Below are 25443 nucleotides of genomic sequence, written 5' to 3' on the forward strand. Positions count from 1 at the left end.
CAAGTACTAGTAATAACAGAGGTAGTAATGGTAATAGTTATTGATCTTCATCTTGTACTTTTCAAATACATTATCTGAATGGGTTACGATAAAGTCATGAAAACAAATCGAAGCGGCATTAAAACTGCACTAAAATCAGCAGCCTTATAAAAGGCTCCTTCTTATTTACCAGACACATTATCACCAGACTGTAACTGTGAACATTAGGCAGTCAAATTAAAAACCCTAATGGTAGAAATTCAAGCCAAAAACAAAAAACAAAAACCCACCCCACACACACCCCACAGCAAATTAACTAAACAATACCACCTTAATCAAATAGGCCAAGGATGCTAGAAATAAGTAAGTAAGTAAGTAAGTAAGTAAGTAAGTAAGTAAGTAAGCAAGCAAGCAAGCAAGCAAGCAAGCAAGCAAATAAATAAATAAATAAACAAACAAACAAACAAACAAACAAATAAATAAATAAATATGGTGCTCCTATCTCAAATGCAGTGAGATGCCTTCTACCAAACATATTTATCTTACCATGTTTCTAGCCTGCCTTTATCCTAATTAACTGGACTTTTATATTTCATAGTGTTTTAATTTGAATTAAACACCATATAGGGTGAGGGAGAGAGAAGGGGCTGACATATACCCTAATTGTATCCCTTGTTTTTTACTTAGCACTATAGCTATTGGGAGCTCTAGGGGCAGAAGACAGAAAGGAAGACCATTCATTCATTCATTCATCCAATTTCTATAGCTACTGATCTCAATCAAGTGGCACATAATATTTTATAATTTTATAAAAATAAAATTAAAGTAATAGAAGGGCTTATCTCCAGTCTCCCATCTGGAGACATACACTTAATGTCTGCAGTTGGTTTCTCTTAAATCTCTGTCTCCTAAATACATGGTGCTATATTTTTTTTTCCTTTCTATTTACAGTGCAATGCAAGTAGGCTATGCTTACTTGAGAAATGAAACATTTTTAGGACTTCAAAAGCATTCTGGAATTCAAAAGTGGAAATATGTGCAATTTTCATTTTTAAATCATCCCGGGCACCTAAGCTCACTTTGCTATTTTCAAAACCATGCAACGTGCGTTACAATTGTCACGCTTTGTATATTTAATGGACATGAAAGCATAATTTGCTCCCTCTGCTTTAAAGTGGTTTCAAACCCTGTCAACCAATGATTCTATATCATGCAGAGCTCCAAAAATGCTAGTATTCTGCAATTGGGCTTGACTGATTGGAAAATAATACAAGTCAAGACTGAAATACCATCAATGTGATCACAAAACAAAGTTACAGTCAATTTTGTCATTTGGGGATTCTGAATTTGTAACTGAAAAATTGATATGTGCAGCACTTTTGCAGTCATTTGTACACACAGAGAGTGGAAAGAAGTTTGAGTCACCCAATACACATATTCACAGCTGAAGTTTTAGTATTCATAAATTCAACGTTCATAGCAACTTTCTGGAATGTAACTAACTACCACGAATGACAAGAATTGATTGTATTTCCTTTGGGACCTAAAAGTTTGTCTTTTCCTTGAGATAAGAAGTCAGAAATAAAAATAAAGACCCCATAAACAAACCATATGCTTTGCCTTCCTTCTTTTCTTGAAAAAGGCAGCGGTGCAGAAATATTTTTTATTACGGTGCAGACTGTATCAAAAGAAAGTCACACAACCCACATCTCAGCATCCAAACCTTCTTCAACTAATCCACCATCACCCAAGATTAGGCAAGCACACCCCTAATTACCTCAATTCAAACTACAACTGGCATTAAATGCAAGCTACTCAATGCAAGAAGCCTTGTAAATAAAATACATGAATTTCTCCTCTTACTAAATACGATTAAATTCGACATCATATTTGTCTGTGAAACATGGTTCAACACATCTCTCCCTAACTCCATTACCTCAGTAAGAGACTATCATGTTTACCGATCCGATCGTAAAATCCGGAGAGGAGGTGCTGTTGCTATCTTCTATAAAAAGTCCTTACATCTAAAAAACATCCAATTTACCCAAGAGCTTGCTCTTCCTGAGAACATTATCTGTGAACTGACCTTAAATATCACATTTCAATTCTTACTATGTTACAGAGCACCTGATTATGACATTAAACATGTAAACAAGCTAAATACACTACTAACATGGGCAGCATCCTGCCCACATGCTTTTATCTTTCAAGTGTGACTTCAATCTACCTCATATTAACTGGACCCTAAACGAATGTACAACTGAACCTATACATGCAACCTTCTACAATGCTGTAACAAATCTGGGACTGGAACAACTAGTAACCAACAATACTAGGCTTAACAACTGCCTCGATCTCATCTTCTGCAATAGTTTGAATTCAATTTACAGAATACAAATTAAACAATCCTTTTCCAACAGTGACCACAACATGATTGACTTTTGTCTCAACATATGTCCACACAAAAATCATCACAATGACAAAATGCCCAATTATAACTTCAAAAAGGCAGCTATGATCTTATAGACAACAATCTCTCTTCCCTTGATTGGCAATTTCTATTCACTGGATGCAATACTGTTGAAGACCATTACAACATATTTTTACTTGAAATCAAAAGAATCATCTGAATGCACCAATTATCACATTAAACAAGAAGAAAACCTTCTATGCACCAATTCCACCCGCGCTTTCTACAATTTTGTAAACAACAAACTAAAAGACTCAAGGTTCATCCCACCCCTGAAAGGACCTAATGGTAAAGACTGCAATGATGACACCATTAAAGCCAACCTCTTTAACACATTCTTTGGCTCAGTATTTGTAAACAGCAATGGATCAAGCCCAGTACTTCCTAGTCGAACCACAGACAACTACAATGATCTAATACATATAGATTTTACAGAAGACATTGTTGAAAAAGCACTACGCAATCTAAAACCATCTCTATCTATTGGACCGGACGGAATATGTGCCTACTTCTTAAAAAAGCTATCCACTGCCATAGCCGAACCTCTAAGCATAATCTTTGAAAAATCTTTCAGGACCACCTCCTTGCCAAAACTATGGTTACAAGCCACGGTTATTCCCATCTTCAAAAAGGGAGACCCCAGCCCAGTTGAAAATTACAGACCAATCTCTTTATGCTGCGTTACCTGTAAAGTCATGGAATCAATTATTAACCAATCCATTATCCTCCACTTAGAGACAAACAACCTACTCTCTAATAAACAATTTGGTTTTAGGAAAAAACTATCCTGTAAGCTGCAACTCTTACACTGCAAAAATATATGGACTACACAACTCGATCAGGGCAAAGCAATAGATGTAATCTACATAGACTTCTGTAAAACCTTTGATTCAGTGGTATACGACAAACTACTACTAAAACTAAAATCTTATGGTATCTCTGGACACCTACATAACCTACATAGAAGCATTCCTGTCAAACAGACAACAAATGGTCAAAATTGGGAATGTCCTATACCTGAATGTTCTGTACCTGTCAACAGTGGTGTCCCCCAAGGCAGTGTTTTAGGACCAACTCTCTTCATACTCTACATAAATGACCTCTTGATCATATTAAGAGCAACTGCTTTCTCTTCGCTGATGATATTACATATTGGCAGAAAAAAATCAGAAAATAAAATACAAACTAAATAGTCAAGACCTTGTTGAGGATCCAAACTTTGTCAAGGACCTTGGAGTACTCATCTCAAATGATCTAAGTGCTAGAGCCCACTGTAACTACATAGCCAAAAAGGCATTAAGAGTTATTAATCTAATCCTACGTAGCTTCTTCTCTGGTAATATCACACTTCTAACTAGAGCATACAAAACATTTGCTAGACTATTACCTGAATACAGCTCATCAGTCTGGAACCCATATCATGTATCTGATATTAACACAATTGAAAAAGTCCACAAATATTTCACAAGAAGAGTTCTTCGCTCCTCTACTCACTGCAGAATATCTTATGCCACCAGACTTGAAACTCTATACTAGAAAACCTAGAACTACGCCGCCTCCGGTCCGCCTCCTCTGTCTTGATAGTATATAAAATCATACATTGCAATGTCCTACCTGCAAATGAATACTTCAGCTTTAATCATAACAATACAAGAGCACACAATAGATACAAACTCAAGGTTAACCACACCAAACTTGACTGCAGAAAATACGACTTCAGCAACACAGTGGTCAATGTTTGGAATATTCTACCTGACTCTATGGTTTCTTCCCCAAACCCCAAAAACTTTATAGAATAGAATACCTTTATTCTCATTGCATTCTACAAATACAATGAAATTTGAAAGCTGTTCCAGCACAGTGTCCCAAACACCACATCACAATCACGCTACAGAGTATTTAAAAATTAAAATAATTAAAATAATAATTAAAAACCTAGTCTAAGACCTATCTAAAACATATAGTAAGTTAGATAGTTTAAAAATGCCACTATATACATAGAGCTAAATCATATATGCATTGTTTGATTCAAGACAATTATTGCCTTGGAAAAGAAACTGTTTCTCAGTCTATTAGTTCTCATTTTAAGACACCTATAACACCTCCCTGATATGGTAACAGTTCAGAATATGAATGTCCAGGATGAGAATGGTCTGTGGAGATTTTTAGTGCTATAGAGAGGAGTCTGGTCTTTGCAATCTCTTCCAAAGAAGAAAGAGACCAACCAATGATTTTTTGTGCTGTGTTTATAACTCTCTGGAGCATCTTCTTATCCACTACAGAGCATCCAGCCTACCACACCGTTACAGAGTATGCCAAAATGCTCTCGATGGTAGAACGGTAAAAAGTAACCAGCAACTTCTCACCCAGACCACTCTTTTTCAGTACCCTCAGAAAGTGCAGGTGCTGTTGGGCCTTCTTTGCAGTGGCCATAGTGTGGACTGACCAAGTAAGGTTGTCAGAAATATGAGTTCCTAGAAATTTAAAACGATGAACTCTTTCCACACAGTCTCCATTGATATATAGTGGGAGAGGCTCTGCTTTGCATCTTCTGAAGTCTATAATGAATTCTTTGGTCTTTTTGATGTTCAGGGTGAGGTTATGACTCTTGCACCACAAGACCAGTCTGAGAACCTCTGACCTATAGGCTGTCTCGTCTTCTCCTGATATGAGTCCCACCAACGTGGTGTTGTCTGCAATTTTTTTTTAACCTTAGACTGTCTACTATTGACCTCACCCCCTTCCTAAGAGGCCTGTAGGGGGCGTGCATAAGTGCACCAATCGTGCCTACCATCCCTATCCTATTGTTTTTTTTTTAATTTTTCTTATAAGTATCTATCTCATGTATTCAAAACTATATTTATTCTTATACCTGTATCTTGTAAGCGATTGACAAACCAAATAAAAAATGAGGCATCTCCTTCTTGAATTGGAGAATTATTCTCTCTGCTTGTTCTCTGTGCACCAAAACTGTGCAGAGGCAAAAGTCTTCCCATAACAAATTAGGAGAATGGGGGGGGTGTTAAAGAGGAGTAATTTAGAACAGTGATCCCCAATCTTTTCTACGCCGCAGCCCGGTACCAGCATCAGCTGGGCGCCGCGGCCCGGTACCGGCATCAGCTGGGCGCCGCCATCTTTTTTTGATGAAAACGTGCTTCCGGTGAGCTTTCTACCCGGAAAAGCTCACCGGAAGCGCTGCGCCGCCATCTTTTTGATGAAAAGCGTGCTTCCGGTGAGCTTTCACCCAGAAAAGCTCACCGGAATCACTTTTTCATCAAAAAAAGATGGCGGCGCCCAGCAAGCCAGCGGCCCAGTAGAAGTTGTTCCGCGGATCGGTACTGGTCCGCGGACCAGTGGTTGGGGACCCCTGATTTAGAAGCTTCATCTCTAATTGTAGATATTGTGCAAAAAAGATATTGGAGTGTGTATGTTTTTGTTTTTCCAAAACGCTTTAATGGGGTGGATAAGAAGTCCTGAAAAAAAAAGCATGCATTCCCCCTACATACTCTGAAGTGGGTTACTAATTTATAGTTCTTAGTTTGATAGACTTACCTCTAAGGAACTGAGCTCAAGGTAAGACGATGATGATTATTTATTTATTTTTATCTATTATGAAATTTATTTGCCACCCATCTCATTCCAAAGAGACTCTGAGCGCTTACAACATAAAAACATTTAAATCGTGTAAATATAAAGATATCCTCTAAAATCACAATACAAACAGAATAAAATGATTGACACAAGATGGAGGAGGAGACAGCCAGTTACATGGGGGGAGGAGGGGGAAATGAAGAGTTAATTCTTGCTTAATCAACCAGCTCAGTTTGAAGCTCTCCCTTTGGGGTCCCAAGCTATCTGACAGAGCCAGATCTTCATGCTCCTGAGGAAGGTCAGAAGGGTGGGACCCAATCAGGGAGCAAGATACTCCAAAAGGCAGGAGCCACAGCAGAGAAGTCTCAGACAAAATTACTCTACCAATGAGATACGCAGTATGCTGTCTCTGCCGGGGTGGGGAGGCAGTGCCATCAGGATGAGATGGCTCTTCAAATAATTAGACAGTACATTTACTCTTGCTTTTATATAGTGTGCCACAGATCTCAGAAAATTATTTTCATTGTATTTGGTGGAGCTGATTATAGCAATAGCACTTACGACTTCTATACCACTTCACAGGGCTTTACAGCCCTCTCTAAGTGGTTTACAGGGTCAGCATATTGCCCCCAACAATCTGGGTTTTCATTTTACCCACCTCAACCAAGGCTGAATCAACCTTGAGCCAGTAAGATTCAAATTGCCGAATTGCAGCCAGCAGTCAGCAGAAGTAGCTTGCAGTGCTGCATTTAACCATTAACTATGGTTTATGGTACACTATAATGCTGAGTGCAATGATAACCTATTGATATAAAAATAATAACAATATTGTAGTATTTATATATATATGCATGCACACCAGGGGTGGGATTCTACCAGTTCGCACCTATTTGCTAGAACCGGTTGTTAACATTCTAAGCAGTTCGGAGAACCGGTTGTTAGAAGAAATTACTGGCCTAATCCTGTAAGGAAGGCACGAAGGAAACATTCTGGTGTTGCTTACAGAAACTGCCTCTCCGTTAACCCTTATTACATTCTTGGCAGGACTAGACTTCCTGTCTCAGGAACTTCTCTGGAGTTTTTTCCCCCCTCCTTTGCTGGTACTTTGCTTGTGTGGAGTGACCATTTAAAGTTACAATGGCACTGAAAAAAGTGACTTATGACCATTTTTCACAGTTACGACTGTTGCAGCATCCCCACAGTCATGAGAGGCCAGGCGAGGAGATGCGTGCCTCGATGTGAGTGATATTGAGTTGGCCCAGCCAATAACATGACCACCAAGCGATGTCCACCCAGTCACATGACCACCAAGCCACGCTCACCACCTAAGCCACGCCCACAGAACCGGTTGTTAAAAATTTTGAATCCCACCCCTGATGCACACACATACATAACTCCCCACTTAACACTTGTCATTTACAAGGGATGTTATCTCCTGAAGAAGCATCAATATAACAACATGTGACATTGGCCAAGACAAAATTATTGACTACCAATTAATCATAATTTGTTAACATTTCTCTTCAAACAGAGCCATGAATCTGAAAAGCCAAATATCAAACTGTGCAGAAAGTATGTTAACACCAACTTTGCAATTTAAGCCTGAGAGTGATTTTATAAATTCAGGTGTTAACTCTGGAAATTGTTCACTGGGGATTTTAAAGTACTTTAATTTTCTTCAGTTTAATTAGGCTGTGTACACACAATTCTATCTTAACTAGGATAATGATGAACACTGAAATGCTGTAGCTAAGAACATGATGCATTAGTGCTTGTTCACCTTTTGTACAATTAGTGAGAGCTATAGCTTATTCCAAGGGCGTAGTAAGTAAGGATAGGTTGGGAGAAGCACAAGTTAAACACCTTTCTCTCTACAAGGATCGGCATATTCAATGTTCTCATTAGCTACTTCCCGGATTGTCCATAAAACATCTGAGAAAATGTAGAGCTTGTTAGGTTGTACACACATTTTTTCTCATGCTAGGTAAAAACACCGTATGGGTCCAATTTGCTTCCAGGTTGTCAAACTTTTTCTTGATGTGTTTTAAGCTTCATATGAGGTGTTAAATAATTTTTAAAATGCTCAAGTTTTCAGCTTGAGCTGTTTTCCCTGTCTTGATGTTTCGGATGCTGAAGAGTGTCACTAAATGTGCAGTTGGCTGTCAATCTTGTTTACATCAGATCTAATATGATGAGGTCTGCCTAGGACTTGGATGGGGAATACTAGGGTGTACTAAGGGTGTAGGTTAGACTGGGAAGTCAAAAACATCTTGCAAGAAGATAACGGCAAACCCGTTATGTACCACTGGTACAAAAATTGCTTGGTTGTGTTGAATTTAAAACCCACATTTCAAACAGATTACAAAGATCAAAATTAGCAAGCATAAAAATTAAAACAGATAAATGAAAATTATTGAAGTAAATATTATTAAAATCAAAATTCTTTCCACTAACAGTTAAAAAAAACTTGACAAAATAGACGAGTCTTTATTCTTTTCCTAAAAGACTTAGAGAGGGGGGCACAAATATATTTCTTGAACAGTACATTCTATAGTAGAAGGACCAGACAGAAGGACCCATGACACACAATACTGATACACATGATACCGACACGGATAGAAGGGAATATGTATAGCTCAGAGTTGAACTGTGGGGGTCCTTGGTGCTCTCTGAGCTTGATTGTCTTCTTGCGGACTTTTCATTACCAAACTAGATAGCATCATCAGAGCTAGAGTTGGACACCAAGTACATATAGAAAGACAAAGGTATCCAGAGTAACAACACCAAGGACCCCATATAGTGATTAAGTGAGCTCCTTGCTTTGGGGGATATTCAGAGGCCCTTGGGCAAATTTATTTCTTCAGTAGTCATGCAGATAATATACCCCAAATCCAGTTTGTCTGAAGGCTGTTTTTATATTTCCAACTTCATTGTTTTTGATTACTGGTCTCCTTATTGGACAAAATCACCATCCTATGCAGTTTTCTAACCAAAACGATCCATCAGATGCAGTTGGATTTGTTTCCAAAGAGGACAAAGCAACATGCAAAACAGTCTGCAAATAAGGGAGACTCTCTAAAGTTGTATTCAAATAAGATAAATAAGTTAACACAGCTATTGTTGATGCATTTTATTTTAATTTATTTTATTTTACTTTACTTTATTATTTCGTTTTATATTCATTTTATTTCTATAGCTGCCCATCTCATCTAGAGACTGTAAGCAGTGCATAGCATAAGACATAAAAATAATTAAAACTTTTAAAACAAGTAAAGCATACAAAAGAAATATACAGTATATGGCACCAAGTAAAACTATTACTATGGATGTTAATACAATCGATGTTACGTTATTTACATAATTTTGTTATATTGTTTTTTAATTATTGGTAGCTGTCCAAAGTCAAGAACTTATGATGGGTGGTCATATAAATAAAATAAAATAAAATACAATTTCTGAGAGGATCTAATTGCTGGACTTTACTATTGTGTGGGTTTTACCATGGAGGATATGTTAACTGTTTGCCAAGTGAGGACTTATTAATGATATATTTATTATCTATGTATTTATATGATATTTCATTATGATAAAACACTCTGAGACAACTATTGCCCTTTCAAAACTTGCAAACAATTAGATTATTATAAAGTATAATCTAATTAATTGGATTATTGTAGAATTTTTTATTGATTTTCAAAAATATTGTATGATGAAAAGAAAACTCATAAACAAGTTCAAAGAAAAAAAATTACAGTTAAGAAAAAATTTGAAATATGCAGTACCTTTTAAATAAAAAAACAACAACTTGTGAGAATTATTTGTTCTACATATATTTGGATTAGGAATTCAAAAACTGAAAAGCTATTATTTGCTTTCATTTTTTTTTATTTTAAAGACTTCCTTAAAAGAATTAGGTGGAATAGAAACAATAAGTTCCAATAGAAAGAAAAGTGTTTTTGAACGAATCCTAAATAAAAACAGAACTTCAGTTGCAATTTCTTATCTTAGATTCCGAGTACATTTTTCATTAATACAATGCATACGACTAGATCTATCTATTGGTTGTTTTATTTTTTTTTACTTCAATTTAAGTGCAGGGAAATTTACAGTTTTCAAGGGTACGGGGCATTAAAATCTTGATTATTTCTTTTCTCAGGGGTGATTAAAATTGCCCCAGTATACTTACTAGAGGTAAGAATAAAAGTTCACGCGTGTATTGGAGAGATTTAGTTTCTTTGCTACCAGTAAGTAGGTTGGGGTTTTAAAAAGTCTTAATTTGGAAACCACATATAAAATATAAGGTATAGACTAAGAGAACTTCCCTGGTAGCAATCATTTTGGATGGGAATGGACTCTCTCAAACGGAGTACTTCAGGAGAACTTTTTGCTTCATTGTATATGTCTTTTATATATGGAAGAGCAAGTTTAAACTTGTCAGCCAAGAGGGTTTATCCTGGAGTCAGCCTATTATTTCCAATGCATTTAAGCCAAATTAAAATTTCAAAATGCTGGAGAGACATGTCATTAGCACATTTTGATGCATTGCCGTATAGGAAGTGAAATATAACAAAATTGCAGGTGAACAACTTTGTTTACATACTGAGGCTCATCATTTTAGCAATTTTACCATTATTATTATTATTTTTTGCATATGTTGGATCTCTGAATTGGTTTGTATCTCTGTGGTCTTTGATCACAGTAATAAAATTTTCTCTGTTGAGGAAACACAGAGGTCTTGCTTATTTACCTATAACTACAACAGCACTACAATACAATATAATACAATAATAACATAAAATAAAATCTCAATAACTACAACAGGGATTTTGGAGTCCTAGTAAACAATCACTTAAATATGAGCCAGCAGTGTGCAGCAGCTGCCAAAACAGCTAATGCAATTCTAGGCTGAATTAACAGAGGGATAGAATCAAGATCACATGAAAAATTAGTACTACATTTAAGGCCTTGGTAAGGCCTCACTTGGAATACTGTATCCATTTTTGGTCACCACAGTATAAAAAAGATGTTGAGACTCTGGAAAGAATGCAGAGAAGAGCGACAAAGATGATTAGGGGTCTGAAGGCTAAAATACATGAAGAACTGTTGCAGGAACTGGGTATGTTTAATTTAATGAAAAAAAGGACTAGGGGTAACATAATAGCAGCGTTCCAATATTTGAAGGGCTGCCACAAAAAAGAGAGGGTTAACCTCTTTTTCAAAGCAACAGAAGGCAAGATAAGAAGCAATGATTGGAAACTAACCAAGGAAAGAAGCAACGTAGAACTAGGGAGAAACTTCCTGACAGTGAGAACAATCCACCAGTGGAACAGCTTGCCTTCAGAAGTTGTGAGTGTTCCATCACTTTTAAGAAAAGACTGGACAGCCATTTGACTGAAATGGTATAGGGCGTGGGTGTCAAACTCATGGGCCGTGGGCTGGATGCGTCACATGCTGGCCACGCCCATCCCTGGTTTAGCGAAGGGGAAAAAAGTCACGATACATCACGTGACAACAACATGACTTAGTGAGTTTGACACCCCTAGTATAGAGTATCCTGCTTGAGCAGGAGGTTGGACTAAATGACCTCCAAGGTGCCCTCCAACTCTGGAAGCTGAAATAAGGTAAGAGTGCAGGGCCAGATTTTTATAACAAGTTAATTTTTTAATCTTGTTTCCTTTACTCTGGGATTCCTGAATTTTCCTTTCTTTTACTATATGCCCTCCATGTTAAATGAAATACCCACTTGAATGGTTCTTTTCTTCATTATCAGTCCCTTTTTCTTTATAATTTATATTGCTGAATTCTGTCAAACTTTCCTGTCTAATTTCCTGTGAAAAATCCACAATGGGCCTTATCAGGGGTGGGATACGAGAGGGTTAACAACCGGTTCTGGATTTACGAGCTTCCCTGCCTGCTGTGAGCCACGTGCCTGTCAATCGTCATTAGCACGTCATTAGGATGCTACTGCTGAGAAGCAGCCTTTGAAACAGCCCTCTTTTCTTGGTTTTTTAACTGCAGCTGTGCTTCGTTTGGCAGCTGAAGTTGAAAAATCAGGAAATAAAGATCAGGTAAGAGGCTGGGTAGGCAAAAACATCAGCAGACATAGAACCAGTTCTATGTTTGCTGCTCTTCAGAGCTACCAGTTCTACAGAGGTGGACAGAACCAGTAGAAACCCACCCCTGGGCCTTATTCTATTCACGCTAAGGTGGGTTTTTTTAATGCTCTCTCAGCTTTGTTGTTGGTTTGAAAGTGTCACATTAACCAATCACATAGTCAATGAAAAGACTCTCATGCATATATTTTTTTAAAAAAATTAATTGTTATTTTTTATATTTATTATTTTGTGGATATTGTATAATTTTTATAAATAGTTTCAAAAACTATAGCTGCAGTGGAAAATGAGGTAGAAATCTTATTAGGAAGGATAATTTGAAAAAGATTGAGAGAGATGCAATACTTGAATAAAGGCATTAAGACACATCATTAATATGAATCTCTTGGAATGGAATTTTTACAAAAGTAGTGCAATTCTAAATGAAGTACTAAAAATGCTGATGTAGCAGGAGAATTAATGGACATTAGATATGTACCACATCTTATGCTAATATTATTCTACTTTTATACTCACAGTAGTTGTGTTTGGAGTGTGCAGTTTGGGAATTTTCCTGAAAGTGTGGCTTCTGCTTGAACAATAGGTGGCAGCTCTGGCTAGGAGAGCTTTTGTACATCTTTGTGCTGTGTGCCAATTGCATTTGTTCCTGGACCAAGATGTTCTGTTCACAGTGACTCAAGAATCACCACCCAAATGGATTACTGTTCAGTGCTTTATACAAATACAATTGAAGAGAATCCAGAAGATGCAGTTCAGAGGTGGTATTCAGCAGGTTCTGACCAGTTCTGGAGAACCGATAGTGGAAATTTTGAGTAGTTCGGAGAACCGGCAAATACCACCTCTGACTGGAGATTTTACAGTATCCTTCGCCTGCCATGCCCACTAAGCCATGCCCACAGAACCGGTAGTAAAAAATTTGAATCCCACCACTAATGCAGTTGGTTCAAAAGGTACTGGGACAGGCAATTGTGAGCACTCTTTAACCTACAGATACCACACTTCTACTCCACAATTGGTTGACAGTATGCTTCCAGGTTCAATTCAAAATGTTTATAGTTACCAATAAAGCCCTTCATATTGCATGCATCTAGGTTATTTGAGGAACTGCCTCTCTCCAATTTATTCTCATCAGATTCAGCAGGAGAGGAGGGCTAGTGGTTGGCTTCTAATTAAAGAGTTTGTGAGGACCCACCAAAAGATCCACTTTGGTGATGGCACCTGCTCCTTAGAACATCAGCCCCTCTGGAGATTGGATTATCCCTGACCTTGTTGGTCTTTCATAAGGCTTTAAAGCCATGGCTGTATCATCAATCATGGGCTTGGTAAATGTTGCAGTGCCCATAAGATGGTTATGTTGATGGGCAGTTGTGGTTTTACCTCAGCTGCCAGTTATGAACTAATTGCTGTGGTCTTTATTATGTTGAATGTTAAACAATCTAAAAATGGTTTAATCACTGTTGACTTCATAATGATATGGAAAGCAAAATAAAATAAATAAAATTATAATTTAATAAAGTAACAATAAAATAATACATAAAATAAAATAGAAAACAACCTGGGAATGAGTTCAAGCAGTCATACTGAGCATTCTGATTGATTTGGCTGCCTCTATATTTCAAGAAGATATGTGTCCTTTCCAAAGCTTTTAACTGTTTTGCACTGTTATATTACTTTATTGATTTTTCCATGTGAAGATTATATAGAATTACCTTTAGATCACAGCTATTTTCTGTTTCGAATCAAACAAACATAGTTTATACCTTTTTGTTCTGTGTTTTTACCTGTGCCTGGCTTTTTAAAAGAAACAGATTATTGATATATTAAACACGTATTTTTCTACTCATTTTTCCCCCTGCCGAACTGAATGTAAAAGAAACCAAGAAAAAGCCATCATTGTCATGTTAAATTGTTGCTTTGTCCACAAGCTAGATGAATGTACAAAAGGCAACTGATAAATATTAATAAATGTCAAGTCTAAAATGGAACTTGTTTTAAAATGTCAAAAGCAATCCCTGTGAAGAGAATTGGTAGTTATTTTCTTTCATTATTTTAACATTAGCTAACAGTGGTCAAGTGCATGTGAAAATCTATAACCATGCAGGAAAAGAACACAACTTTGTATGTACAGATATCATATAATTAACACATACAAGATGACATTAATGGCCTTTAATTATTCTTGCAAGACTTATAAGTATGCACTTTTGCAGGTGCAAAAGTAGTAATTAGGAAGATAAGTAATACAAGCTGTTGGATGTGAAATTAATATGTATATTTTGATTGAATAAGCACAAATTTGGCATATTCCCTAAGGAGCTGATGTTCTGAAAACATTTCTTCAGAATTCTAACATCAATGTATCTTAATTGTTAGGGATTTGGGGGAACCTAAATCATTAAAATTCCATTGACATGTGGTGGAGCAAAAGGAAGCTATAATTCCACAAGAGTGATAAATATGAACTGGGAACTGGCTTCATTAGTGCCAGTAAAAAACATTCATCAGTTTCCAAGAGGACTAAGTTAGAGAAAGGCATTGCATTTTAAATCATACTGATGTTCATTCCAATGAAATAACTATTATTTAGTGGAATAAGTGGGATTATTTACTGGACCAAATTAGATACTTAATTATGCTGATAAACTGTTTCCAATTTCTGTAGTTCAGCTTGTACTTAAAAACAGAAATAATATCAAATGCATTCCATTGGGCTTGATTTAAACTGAATTTATTCTTCTGGGTTTTTTTTGTATTTCGAAAAAACGCTGGTATAGACACCTGTAGCTTCTTTCCGTTCCCTTTTTCCATCTTGAAAGATAGAAGAATGAAAACTGCAGGAAGAGCTGGGGATAACAGAGGCTTGATCCTTACATTTCTTTATAGCACTTGATTTTCCATGACTTTTGGAAATGTCCTTGTCACTGGAAGTGTGAGAGTCGAGATATCAATTGTGCAAATCAATCACGCCCAACTTAATCTATTTTTTTTGCAGTACATTTTTTATTTTTTTCTTTCTTCTACAAACATAACCCAACTTAATCTATTGATGTAAGATAATTTAAAGTATACAATTCCCATGAAGCTATGATAATGTATAGCTGACACTTGTGCTATCATGAGAATTCTTCAAAGCTGCAGCTCATCCAAATTTTAGTAGTGATGTGGGCTGAATTTATATAATGTATCTTTACATTTGGAGTAGGCTGGGATGGGGTGTGCTGGAGGGTCAATTGCAAAATGTATAGTCCTACTTACAAGTCCTTTTACACCTCTATTCATACCACAGCTGAGTATGACTGTAGGAGATGACCAGGCTGAGCCCAAGGGAGGGGTCAAACATGTCATCAGTCTCAAGTCATTTTGTACCCACAAAAGATCTAAGTTCAGCCCACCTTAAATTCCACTGAATCTTATTTAACACCAATTTCCTTTGACTGTTAGTGGTTCAGATTTTTGTAGAGAGCATGAATATGCAACAGAGGTGGTATTCAGCAGGTTCTGACCAGTTCTGGAGAACTGGTAGCAGAAATTTGAGTAGTTCAGAGAACTGGCAAATACCACCTCTGACTGGAGATTTTACAGTATCTTTCCCTTGCCACGCCCACCAAGCCACACCCACCAAGCCACGCCCACAGAACCGGTAGTAAAAATTGTTGAATCCCACCACTGATATGCAATAAACCTTTATATTCATTTTAAACGGCCTGGACTTCCTGATTTCCCTGTGCTTGACCATGACCTCAGAATTGTTCTTAACAATTACAAAAATATTACTATTATCATAGTGTCCCTAACCAATAGGACATTTTTTTTCCAAGTACGTTGTTTTTATACAGAAGAAATGTCCCAATAGGGCAGGATTGAAATACTTTCATGGCAAAAGATTAGCTACTTCATTCTTTACACTATGTCCCCAAATTAAAATCAAATACCTCTTCAAGAACATCAGCAAGTTTACTAAGGATCTCTTCAGGGAGGCTCTGGAATGTTGGAACACTGTAAAGGAAAGATGAAAGATCACGTGAGTTGATGTAATTTTTAATTTTTATGTCTTGAGAAAAGCTCCAGAGCAATAAAATCAAGCAAACCTGTAGAATATACAAGTCCATTTTAACACATATACAGTAAGGAAACTTAAAACTTCAGCAATATACTTAACAAGCATGACAAGAAACATTGTAAAACAGAGCAAAACTCACAACTTAACAGCTGTCTTGCTTAGGAGCAGAAATGTTGGGCTCAGTTGTGGTCATAAGCCGAGGACCACCTGTATTTAACAATATTTTTGACTGTATTTCACAATTAAAAAACCCTCCAATTTTAAAGAATCAAAAATACATTTCGTGTTTGCTCTCACTATTATTTCTAATCACATGTACTTAATGGAGTCAATATACTAGACTTTGTATTATGTAAGATCATTCACTGTCATTTGACACTTCCCCATTGTGATTTTTTACTAGCATTCAGAATGCAAATATAGGTGCAACTCATAATGCTCCTATATAAGGCAGAGGATCCTAAAAAAACAGTGAAAGGGGAAACAAGTGGATATGTGCATGCTACTTTTGATGCCAACTTTTAATATCAACTTGTGACGTTCTTGACATGAAATATTAAACCTAAATGCAGAACATTAAAATTGCTTATACTGTACTTAAAACTGCTTCAGAGTTAACATATCCTAACCCAAGGGTGTCAAACTCAAAGTCGTGGCCCAGATCCGGCCCGTAGGGTGCTTAGATCTGGCCCATGGGACCAGCCTGGAAATAGCAAAAGGACAGGTATGTGGTGCCTCTGCCAGCAAAAGCAGAACATGGGAGGGAGGGAAGGAAGGAAGGAAGGAAGGAAGGAAGGAAGGAAGGAGATTATAATGAGAGTAAGGGAGAGTCTCAGGGAAGTCCTGTCTTAGCACTTAGCCACCACAGGTACCCCCCGACATGAGTGACATTGAGCTGGCCACGCCTACCATAGCCACCCATAGCCACCTACGAATTTTGTAAACGTTGTGATTGTCTTACTGTAACAAGCTACACAATTTTGATCCCATGCTGAATTAAACTTTTTGCATCAAATGCTTTGGGCAAATTGAAACCTAAAATATGAATCTAAAATACAGTGCACGTGATATTTTGATAATATTTAATAAATGTCAGAGTCATTTCTATTGAATTAGGATTAACCTAAAAGTTTACGGATAACTTTTTAGAATTTTTTCAAACTTAAACATTAAAAAACACTTAAGCTTTTGAAGATCTTTTAAAAAAATGTTAAAGCCAATTATAAATTGGATCAGTGGGTGTATATATGCTGCAACGGTCATAAGTATGAACCAGTTTACAAGCATCTGACTTTTGATCACATGACCATGGGGATGCTGCAAAGGTTGTAACTGTGAAAAATGGTCATAAGTCACTTTTTCAGTGCCATTGAAACTTTGAACAGTCACTAAACGAACTGCTGTAAGTCAAGGATTACCTGCACATTTAATGAAAGAATGCAGTACTACTTACTAGGTACATTGGTTATTTTCACCTCATCCTGCTCTGAATAACATTGTTATAATTAACAGAATTTAAGCAGATTAACTCACTGCATTCCATTGAACGTGGAATAACATTTCTAATTTTTCTTAAAAAGGCAAGGATAGTACATCTGATATAATGATACACAGAGGGTACAACAGGGGTGTCAAACTCAATTTCATTGAGTACCGCATCAGGGTTGTGTTTAATCTTGGGGGGATGGGGGGCATGACCAGGGTGGGTGTGGCAAGCTCGATGTCACTCGTATTGGGGTGCCTATGGCAGACCGAGCACTCTGCCAGGGAAAACCGGCTTTGAGCTCCATTTTTGGCTGCGATGGTCTCCTGCAACCCTCTGTCAGTGAAAACAGAGCTCAGAAAGGCCAACTGTGGCCCTCCCGAGCTCCATTTTCGCCTGCAGAGAAACTGCGGGCTGATCTTTCACTGTTTCCAGGGCAGCCCCGTGAGTCAGATCTAAGTACCTTGTGGGCCTGATCCTGCCCCTGGGCCTTGAGTTTGACACCCCTGGGATACAACCTCAATTGGGACATCATGATAAAAAACTACATTTTCATACTTATTTCTTGCTGTCAAATAAAACCATAAAATCCCAGGGTTTCTTTTGGAGATAACACAAATAGTTTTCTCTCATATATATGTTTTCTTAAGTTTTTGCGGGTACTTACATGTATGGTATTCAGCTTTGTTCGGGTATATTCCCACATCATTATAGTTGTGCTTTTAAAGTTGTAGCAACGTTTCAGATGAGATTCTGCCGAAACGTTGCTACAACTTTAAAAGCACAACTATAATGACGTGAGAAAATACCCGAACAAAGCTGAATACCATACATACATACATACATACATACATACATACATACATACGCAAACGTTCCTTTGATTTACCTCAATCATTTCCTTAATTGGGCATTAGTGTCAAAAATGTTTTAATTTACCGTATTTGCCGGCGTATAAGACGACTTTTTTGCCCTGAAAAAGATGCCTCCAATTGGGGGGGTCGTCTTATATGCCGGGTCGCTTATACGCCGGCAAATAGTAATTGGGAAGCACTGCGGCTGAGGCACTTTTGCGCACCGTGGAAGCGAATCCCGTGAAGCGAAAGGAGCAGCCAGCCTTCTCCCAGCTCCCAAGGAAGCGAGGCTCGCACCGCCCGAGCTCCGCTGAGGTATCCGGCTGGGGCTGTCAGGAGTTGTTACCGCTGGCGCGGTTCCAGCGCGGCTCCAGTCCCGCGTTGCCTCGGGAAGGAAAGGCAAAACCAGGAGCCGCTGCTGCCATTGCAAAGCGCCGCCGCGGCTCTTCCTTTTGCCTTTCCTTCCCGAGGCAATGGGGACTGGAGCCGCGCCAGCGGTAACAACTCCTGACAGCCCCAGCCGGATACCTCAGCGGAGCCCGGGCGGTGCGAGCCTCGTTCCTTGGGAGCTGGGAGAAGGCTGGCTGCTCCTTTCAGCTTCACGCGGATTCGTTTCCATGGTAGACAAAAGTGCCTCAAAAAAAAAAAAAAGTGCAAAAGTGGAAGGCGTGCAGAAGAGGGGCGAGTATATAACAAACTATATTTTGAGTGGAAATGTTGGCGTTCCTTTGATTTACCTCAATCATTTCCTTAATTGGGCATTAGTGTCAAAAATGTTTATTGAACACTTAGTGTGTAAAACAAATTAAGTTCACACATAAGTAGGGGAAATGGCAGGGGGGTGGGAAGAGGAATGTTTGAAGTGTTATTTCAGCCAGAAAGCAGATAAATAGGCAATTAGAAATGTTGACAAAGCATCAGTCCAAATAAATAATACCTCAGAGATTAGAAAAGTAATAGCATGGTAAACAGAAAGCTTCTAATAAGCATTGTTGACAACACAGGTTGAATAGGCTCCAAAATGAATAGAAAGGAGCAAAAAGCATGCATATTTGTACAAATGCATAAATTTAACCATCCATACTAAATAAAAATGAATATGAGTTTTATTTACTTAATTATTTATTTAAAGCATTTACTGGGCCATTCATTTTATCCCAAATTCTGGGTATCTACCAATTGATTTTGAAAGCAATAGCCATACGAATAATAAAACAAATTAAAAAACATATTAAAACTATAAAGATTAAAAATAAACAGCTGGCACCATGTTAAGCTTCCGACATGCAGTAATCTCCTCCTATCACATCATAATGACCTGGGGGCAAACCAAGTCATTAATGCTTTTTGGATTGTCTACTGAACTTCAGAAGGAAGAATGTTCCAGTACTCCAACACAATAATTTGTCACCAAGCAGGGGTAATTCAACCTGTCCTTCCAAACTTGTGTTGCAAGATCACACAATGTCATGCCCCTGGTGGAGACTGACTCTGAGGGAGAGGAGGAACAGCTGACAGGGAGTGGAAATGTGGCTCTGGAGGTGGTGGAGGAGGCTGGGGATGGGCTGGGCAGTCAGAAGAGGACCCAGGCTCATCCCCTCTCCATCCTAGGGCACACAGGGAGGAGAGGATAAGGGAGAGATGTGGTCTACTGTGGAGGAGAGGGCCTTGATCCTCTTCATGGGCTGCAGCTGTGACAACTGGATAAGAGGACGGACATGCGTACGGGCAAGTGCTGGAAACAAAGTGTGGAAATACCTCTAGTTTATTGTTCCTCTCTGAGTTTGACATCCTTCCCAGTGTGTGTTCTGATATCTGTGGATGTCTTCAAGCCCTTATCTTGGCTGGTTTGTGTTGTTTTTTACTCTTTATAATTTACACAGCATTTCGTCCTTCTTGTAAGGGAGTTGTGTGGGAGTTTTTTGTCTCCATTTAAGGATATTTGGAGCTTGGAAGCAAAGTGAAGGAATAAAAGGGGCTTTACCTGTTTTTTGGGACTGTGTTTATTTTGAATTCTACCCTGGGTCATCACACAGAACGATTTGCAGTGTAGATATTTATAGATGTATTCTTAATTAACATCTAGTTAAGGCAGTACCAATTATCATTTAGTATGTATTTATGACCTGTCAAAGGCTTTTACATTATCTTTATATTATCTAGTCTGTCTGCCTGTCTATTTTTTGAAGAAATGTGGTATTAGAATTCTTTATAAACAACACATAAGCAGTCCCAAAGCTGCTTTTTCGGGAGGCAACTGTTTTTTTTTCTTTTGAAGATGTTTGGCTTCTCATCCAATAAGCTTTTTCAGCTCTGACAGGATAGTGGGGAATGTTCCTTGCAGACAGCTGGTCATTTGCATCCTTTGAGAGGGTCCTTGAAGCACTTGAAGGTTTATCTATGTCCTCAGGGTCAACTGAGTGGTGCTCCTGGTTCCTGTAGTCTGCAATTTTTCTCTGGAAATCCATTCCTACTCCCACACCATTCAAAGGGTCTTCATCCCAAATTGTATAGCTAAACGTCTGTAGAGATTCTCAGTCATCCAGGTCACAGTTGTCCCAAAGGTGCTTTTTCAGAAGGCAACTGGACTTGTTTTTTTGCTTTTGAAGGAATATAAATCCTTCCATTCCCCACTATCCAGTCATAGCTGAAGAAGCTTCTTGTATGAGAAATGTTAGGGTTTTGGAATTAACCCCTAGAAGAGTATTGCAGCAGTAGTCAAGCCAGGCAACCAAAAGAGAGCGGAAGGGCCCCAGAGTATACACACACTGAACACAAACACTGTTTGTAGTTTAAATAGTTTTTAATCCAGTTAGAGTTTAAGCATTGTCATTCAGTCCATTAAGTCATTCACAGTATTTCCATCCAGTAAGACTCACTAGTATAGTCCAAGTTAAGAGTCCTTGCAATATCTTTATCAGCCGATAAAGATATCTTCTCCTCCTCCGGTTTCACTCTCCAGAGAAACAAACGCTGGATATTCAGCAAACAGTAGCAAACAATAACAGTTCAGTCACAGGCACTCACAGTCAGTAATCTCAGTTAGTCACAGTAAGACACAGTTAGTCGCAGCAGCACACAGTTACAGCCGCAGCAGCACACAGTTACAGTAACAGACAGATTTCCAGCTTCTAATGCTTCCTTATATTGTAACTTCAAACCGCACCCTTAATCGGCTAATTGCCTGCTGCATTTTGCTTAAAGTGATAAGCACTTAAACCATGATATCTAAGTTTTATATATTTATTCACCCAAACCATATTTGGTATCAATGTTATACCTAACAAGAAGTGAAACATCTTCAAAAGAAAAAACAAGAAAGTCCTAGTTGCCTCCTGAAAAAGCAGTTTTGGGACAACCATGACCTGGATGATTGAGAATCTCTACAGACTTTCAACACATAAGCATTTTGTCATACTTAACACATTGGTCTTATCACAAGTAAATTTATTATCTGCTGGTTTGTCTCTTGTGTGTGAAGTCATTTGAAAGAACCCAAGAATGCCTCTTAGATCCCTTAAAAAGATAGTTCTTAAGTAAATAACTTCAAAATAAAAAATGATTTGTGGTCAGTGTCATTATTGTAAAATGATAGCCTCAGGACCTGGATCTGGATCTGCAGATTTCTACATGGCAACATCAGTTCCTAAGAGTGATGTTGCTCCTAACAAGATAATACATTTTATCGTTAGGGACGCCTGCATGGATAGCTTCTTCATCACTCAAGGGAGTTACAAACACTGAATCCTGACAGCAGAAACCAATAAACTTTATGGTCTTTGGCAATCTATTTGTCCTACAATTGCTTTTCAAAAGGGATGGAAAGGATGGAAATGCAACTTAGATAGAATTTTCTACCCCAGAAGTCTATGTTAAATGTAAATAATTACTTCAGCATGCTCGACTCAAGTAAGTTTAGACTAATATATTTACTCTGTGTTAATGTGTCAAAGGAAGTGCTTGCCTTCAAATGGCTCTTTAATGTGCCTTTCGACAAGTTTTTTTTATTGTTAAAAATGTCCTAGAAAAGTGTATATTATATAATATATTAAAATTTTATATAAATGTACACAATTATTCAAAGCCATAATAATGATCTGCTCTTATGGACAGCACCTAAGTATTCTTCTGCTATATATCCCAGCATATTTTCCTTTCTGGCTGAGTCTGAAAATAAAGTAAAGAAATATGGATAATGACTATAATTATATGTTAATAATTATAGGAGTGAGGTTTCCTTGTGGAACTTAATAATGTCATTTAATATTTTTTTTTTGGGGGGAGTGGAGAATTCATGAGATGCCTGAAAAAAACCTCTATCATGCAGAACATAAGCACGGTTTTATTATTTCTCCCTTATTTACTTTTCCTTATATGTAAAGATCATAACTGCAGGGTTATAGGTCAATAAGAATTTCATTAAAAGCATAGAGAAACTATCATTCTGAAGTGGCATCAGAGCCTAAAACACTATCCAGTACTGATAAAGGATAATATGGGTGGCTGAGGGTTGAAACAAGGAGAAACTTTCTGACAGTGAGAACAGTCAACAAATGGAACAGCTTGCCCTTGGAAGTTGTGGGAGCGCCATCACTTGAGACCTTCAAGAAGAGATTGGACTGCCATTTGTCAGAAATGGTGTAGGGTCCTCCAGCTTGGGTGGGGGGGTTGGACTAGATGACCTACAAGGTCCCTTCCAACTCTGATTATCTGTTATCTGTTAAATGAGGGGTCCTTGGTGCATCAGTACATTACCTAATTTGGATAATGAAACACCTTCAAGAAAACAACCAAGCACCAATGACCCCTCACACTATCCAGTATTGTAAAACACCACGTCCCCATAGCTTTCAATAGGAAAAGAAAGCACTTAACATTGAAAGGTCTATTATCTTAATTTTTGTTTCATGCATCATCTCTTTTACTGAACGCTACACTAAATTTTACAGTACGCTACTTAAAACCATTTTTCAGGAAACGGCAGTGATGTGATGCATGACTCCCAGCTGGCATTCATGTATAACAGATTTCACTCTGATTTCCAATTATTCAATTTACTTCTGAGGTTCTTCATAGGTTTTCTTTTTCTTTTTACCCAGGCTAAAGAGATTTGTTAAAAGGGGGTTTAAAGTGTAATCTCTTAATACCTACTTGGAAGAAAATTCCATTGACTAAATGTAGCAGATTCTACAATGGCCCTTTTCTCAAATAGAGTATCAGCAGTATAATTTCAGAGTTATTTGATAAGTTATAAAAAATATCTTATGCCTATTAATAACATATGTTATTATAGAATAAAATTTGACCCAAAGTTTTAAACACAAAGCAAAAAGGTTATAAAACAGGCAAGAATTACATAAATGTCTATGGAGATTCTCAGTCATCCAGGTCAAGGTGGACTTTCTTTTTTTTCTTCAAAGCTGTTTCAGTTCTCATCGAATATTTTAGTTAAATATCGTCTCATTTCAATCGTTCTGCCAATAATAAGTGTTTACTAAATCCTTTTTTTCTTAAAAAATGTACTAGAAGCTCTTTCTCTTGTTTCCCATTTTGAAAAACTTTGTGTGGTTTTAATAGTTGTCAGTACAACAAGAACTAAGTATTTAGGTATACAACAATTTGTATACAATTCTACATCTTAAAAGAATCCCGGAAAAGTGAATTCTAAGGTGTTAGCTTTTTACATGGAAATTTTGAGGTCTTAATTTTCTGCCTATGTTTTGTTACTTTAATACATTAAAGTAATTTACTTCTAGTTGCCCACCTGTAAATGAACTAAGCATGCAGAACCCTGGCTAGAAAAATAATTAGAATATTACTATCCTCTGCATAGGTGAATTTCAGCGTAGCACCTATGGTAATTTTTAATTTAATTTCAGTTGCTTTTTGTATCCAGCTGTTTGTTATTTCTCAATTAAAGTTAAAAGGAAAAAAAAACAAACAAGAATCTAGCTCTTCCTTGAAGTATTTAGGATACAGCTTTGTGATTCATTAATAGCAAATTAGGAAAATTAGGTAGTTAAGTAGGTAGTTAAGTAGGTAGGCAGATAGATAGGCAGGGGTGGGATTAAATGTTTTTAACAGCTGGTTATGTGGGTGTGGCTAGGTGGGCATGGCCATGTGATTGGGTGGGCGTGGCTTTTTTGCAGCACACCCTCCCCATTTTTTTTTGCTTCCTGGGCCTCAGGGAAACCTCCCAGGGAGCGATTTTGCTCCCAGAAGGCTTCCCAGGGGACCAGGGAGGCAAAAAATGGAGTGCCAGGGGGCGCCCTCCCGAGCTCTGTTTTTTGCCTTCCTGAGCCCCAGGGAAGCCTCCTGAATGAAGCAGTAAGACAGTGAGGGGGATCGTGGCACAGCTGATCATTAGAACAGCTGATTGTCAGGGAGGGGAAAAAAGAAATACCTTAAGGGCGGGGGAGAACACAGTCAGTGATGTTGGGCGTGCATGAGATGTCGTACATGCGGGATAAGGACTTACTGGGTGGGGGGCAAGGGCGGAGAGGAGCAGGGCCAGCCAGGTGCACAATTTGCTGGTTCCCCGAACTGCAGAGAATCATAACAACTGGCTCTATAGAAGTGGTCCAAACGAATAGAGTCCACCTCTGTAGTTAGGCATGTAGACAGACAAAATATTATAATGAACACACTAAAAATATAAGGGTGTAACACATTCTTTATAGTACAGTTTATAATAAAGGACACATGTTAGCTCAAGAGCAGAGGCTTGACTTGTAAAGTTTGTGTGTAAATGTTTTTTCAAGATAAAGGAGGAAGAGAACCATGTTAGACAATGCTGGCAAAAAGAAAGCTGTATAAGGGCTGGATGCAGTGAGCTTTTGCCTTTTAATAAATTTTGTTAATGGTGTTAATCAGTCTCTCCTGATTTGTTTCAA

General features: G+C 37.9%; 1 protein-coding gene across 2 annotated transcripts in view; it reads right to left on the reverse strand.

Moving 5' to 3' along the window:
• PRKG1 (protein kinase cGMP-dependent 1) overlaps window positions 1-25443 on the reverse strand; it is an 864463-nt gene that overhangs the window by 206849 nt on the left and 632171 nt on the right. For both annotated transcript variants that reach the window (XM_087964134.1, XM_087964133.1), the window contains exon 5: window positions 16086-16149. In XM_087964134.1, the coding sequence (XP_087820260.1) occupies window positions 16086-16149 (64 nt within the window). The remainder of the gene's footprint in view (window positions 1-16085; window positions 16150-25443) is intronic.

Source organism: Notechis scutatus, chromosome 4, assembly GCF_049901735.1.
Source record: "Notechis scutatus isolate UNSWTSFEM ecotype Mainland chromosome 4, rNotScu1.2, whole genome shotgun sequence".
In the NCBI taxonomy this organism is placed as follows: domain Eukaryota; kingdom Metazoa; phylum Chordata; class Lepidosauria; order Squamata; family Elapidae; genus Notechis; species Notechis scutatus.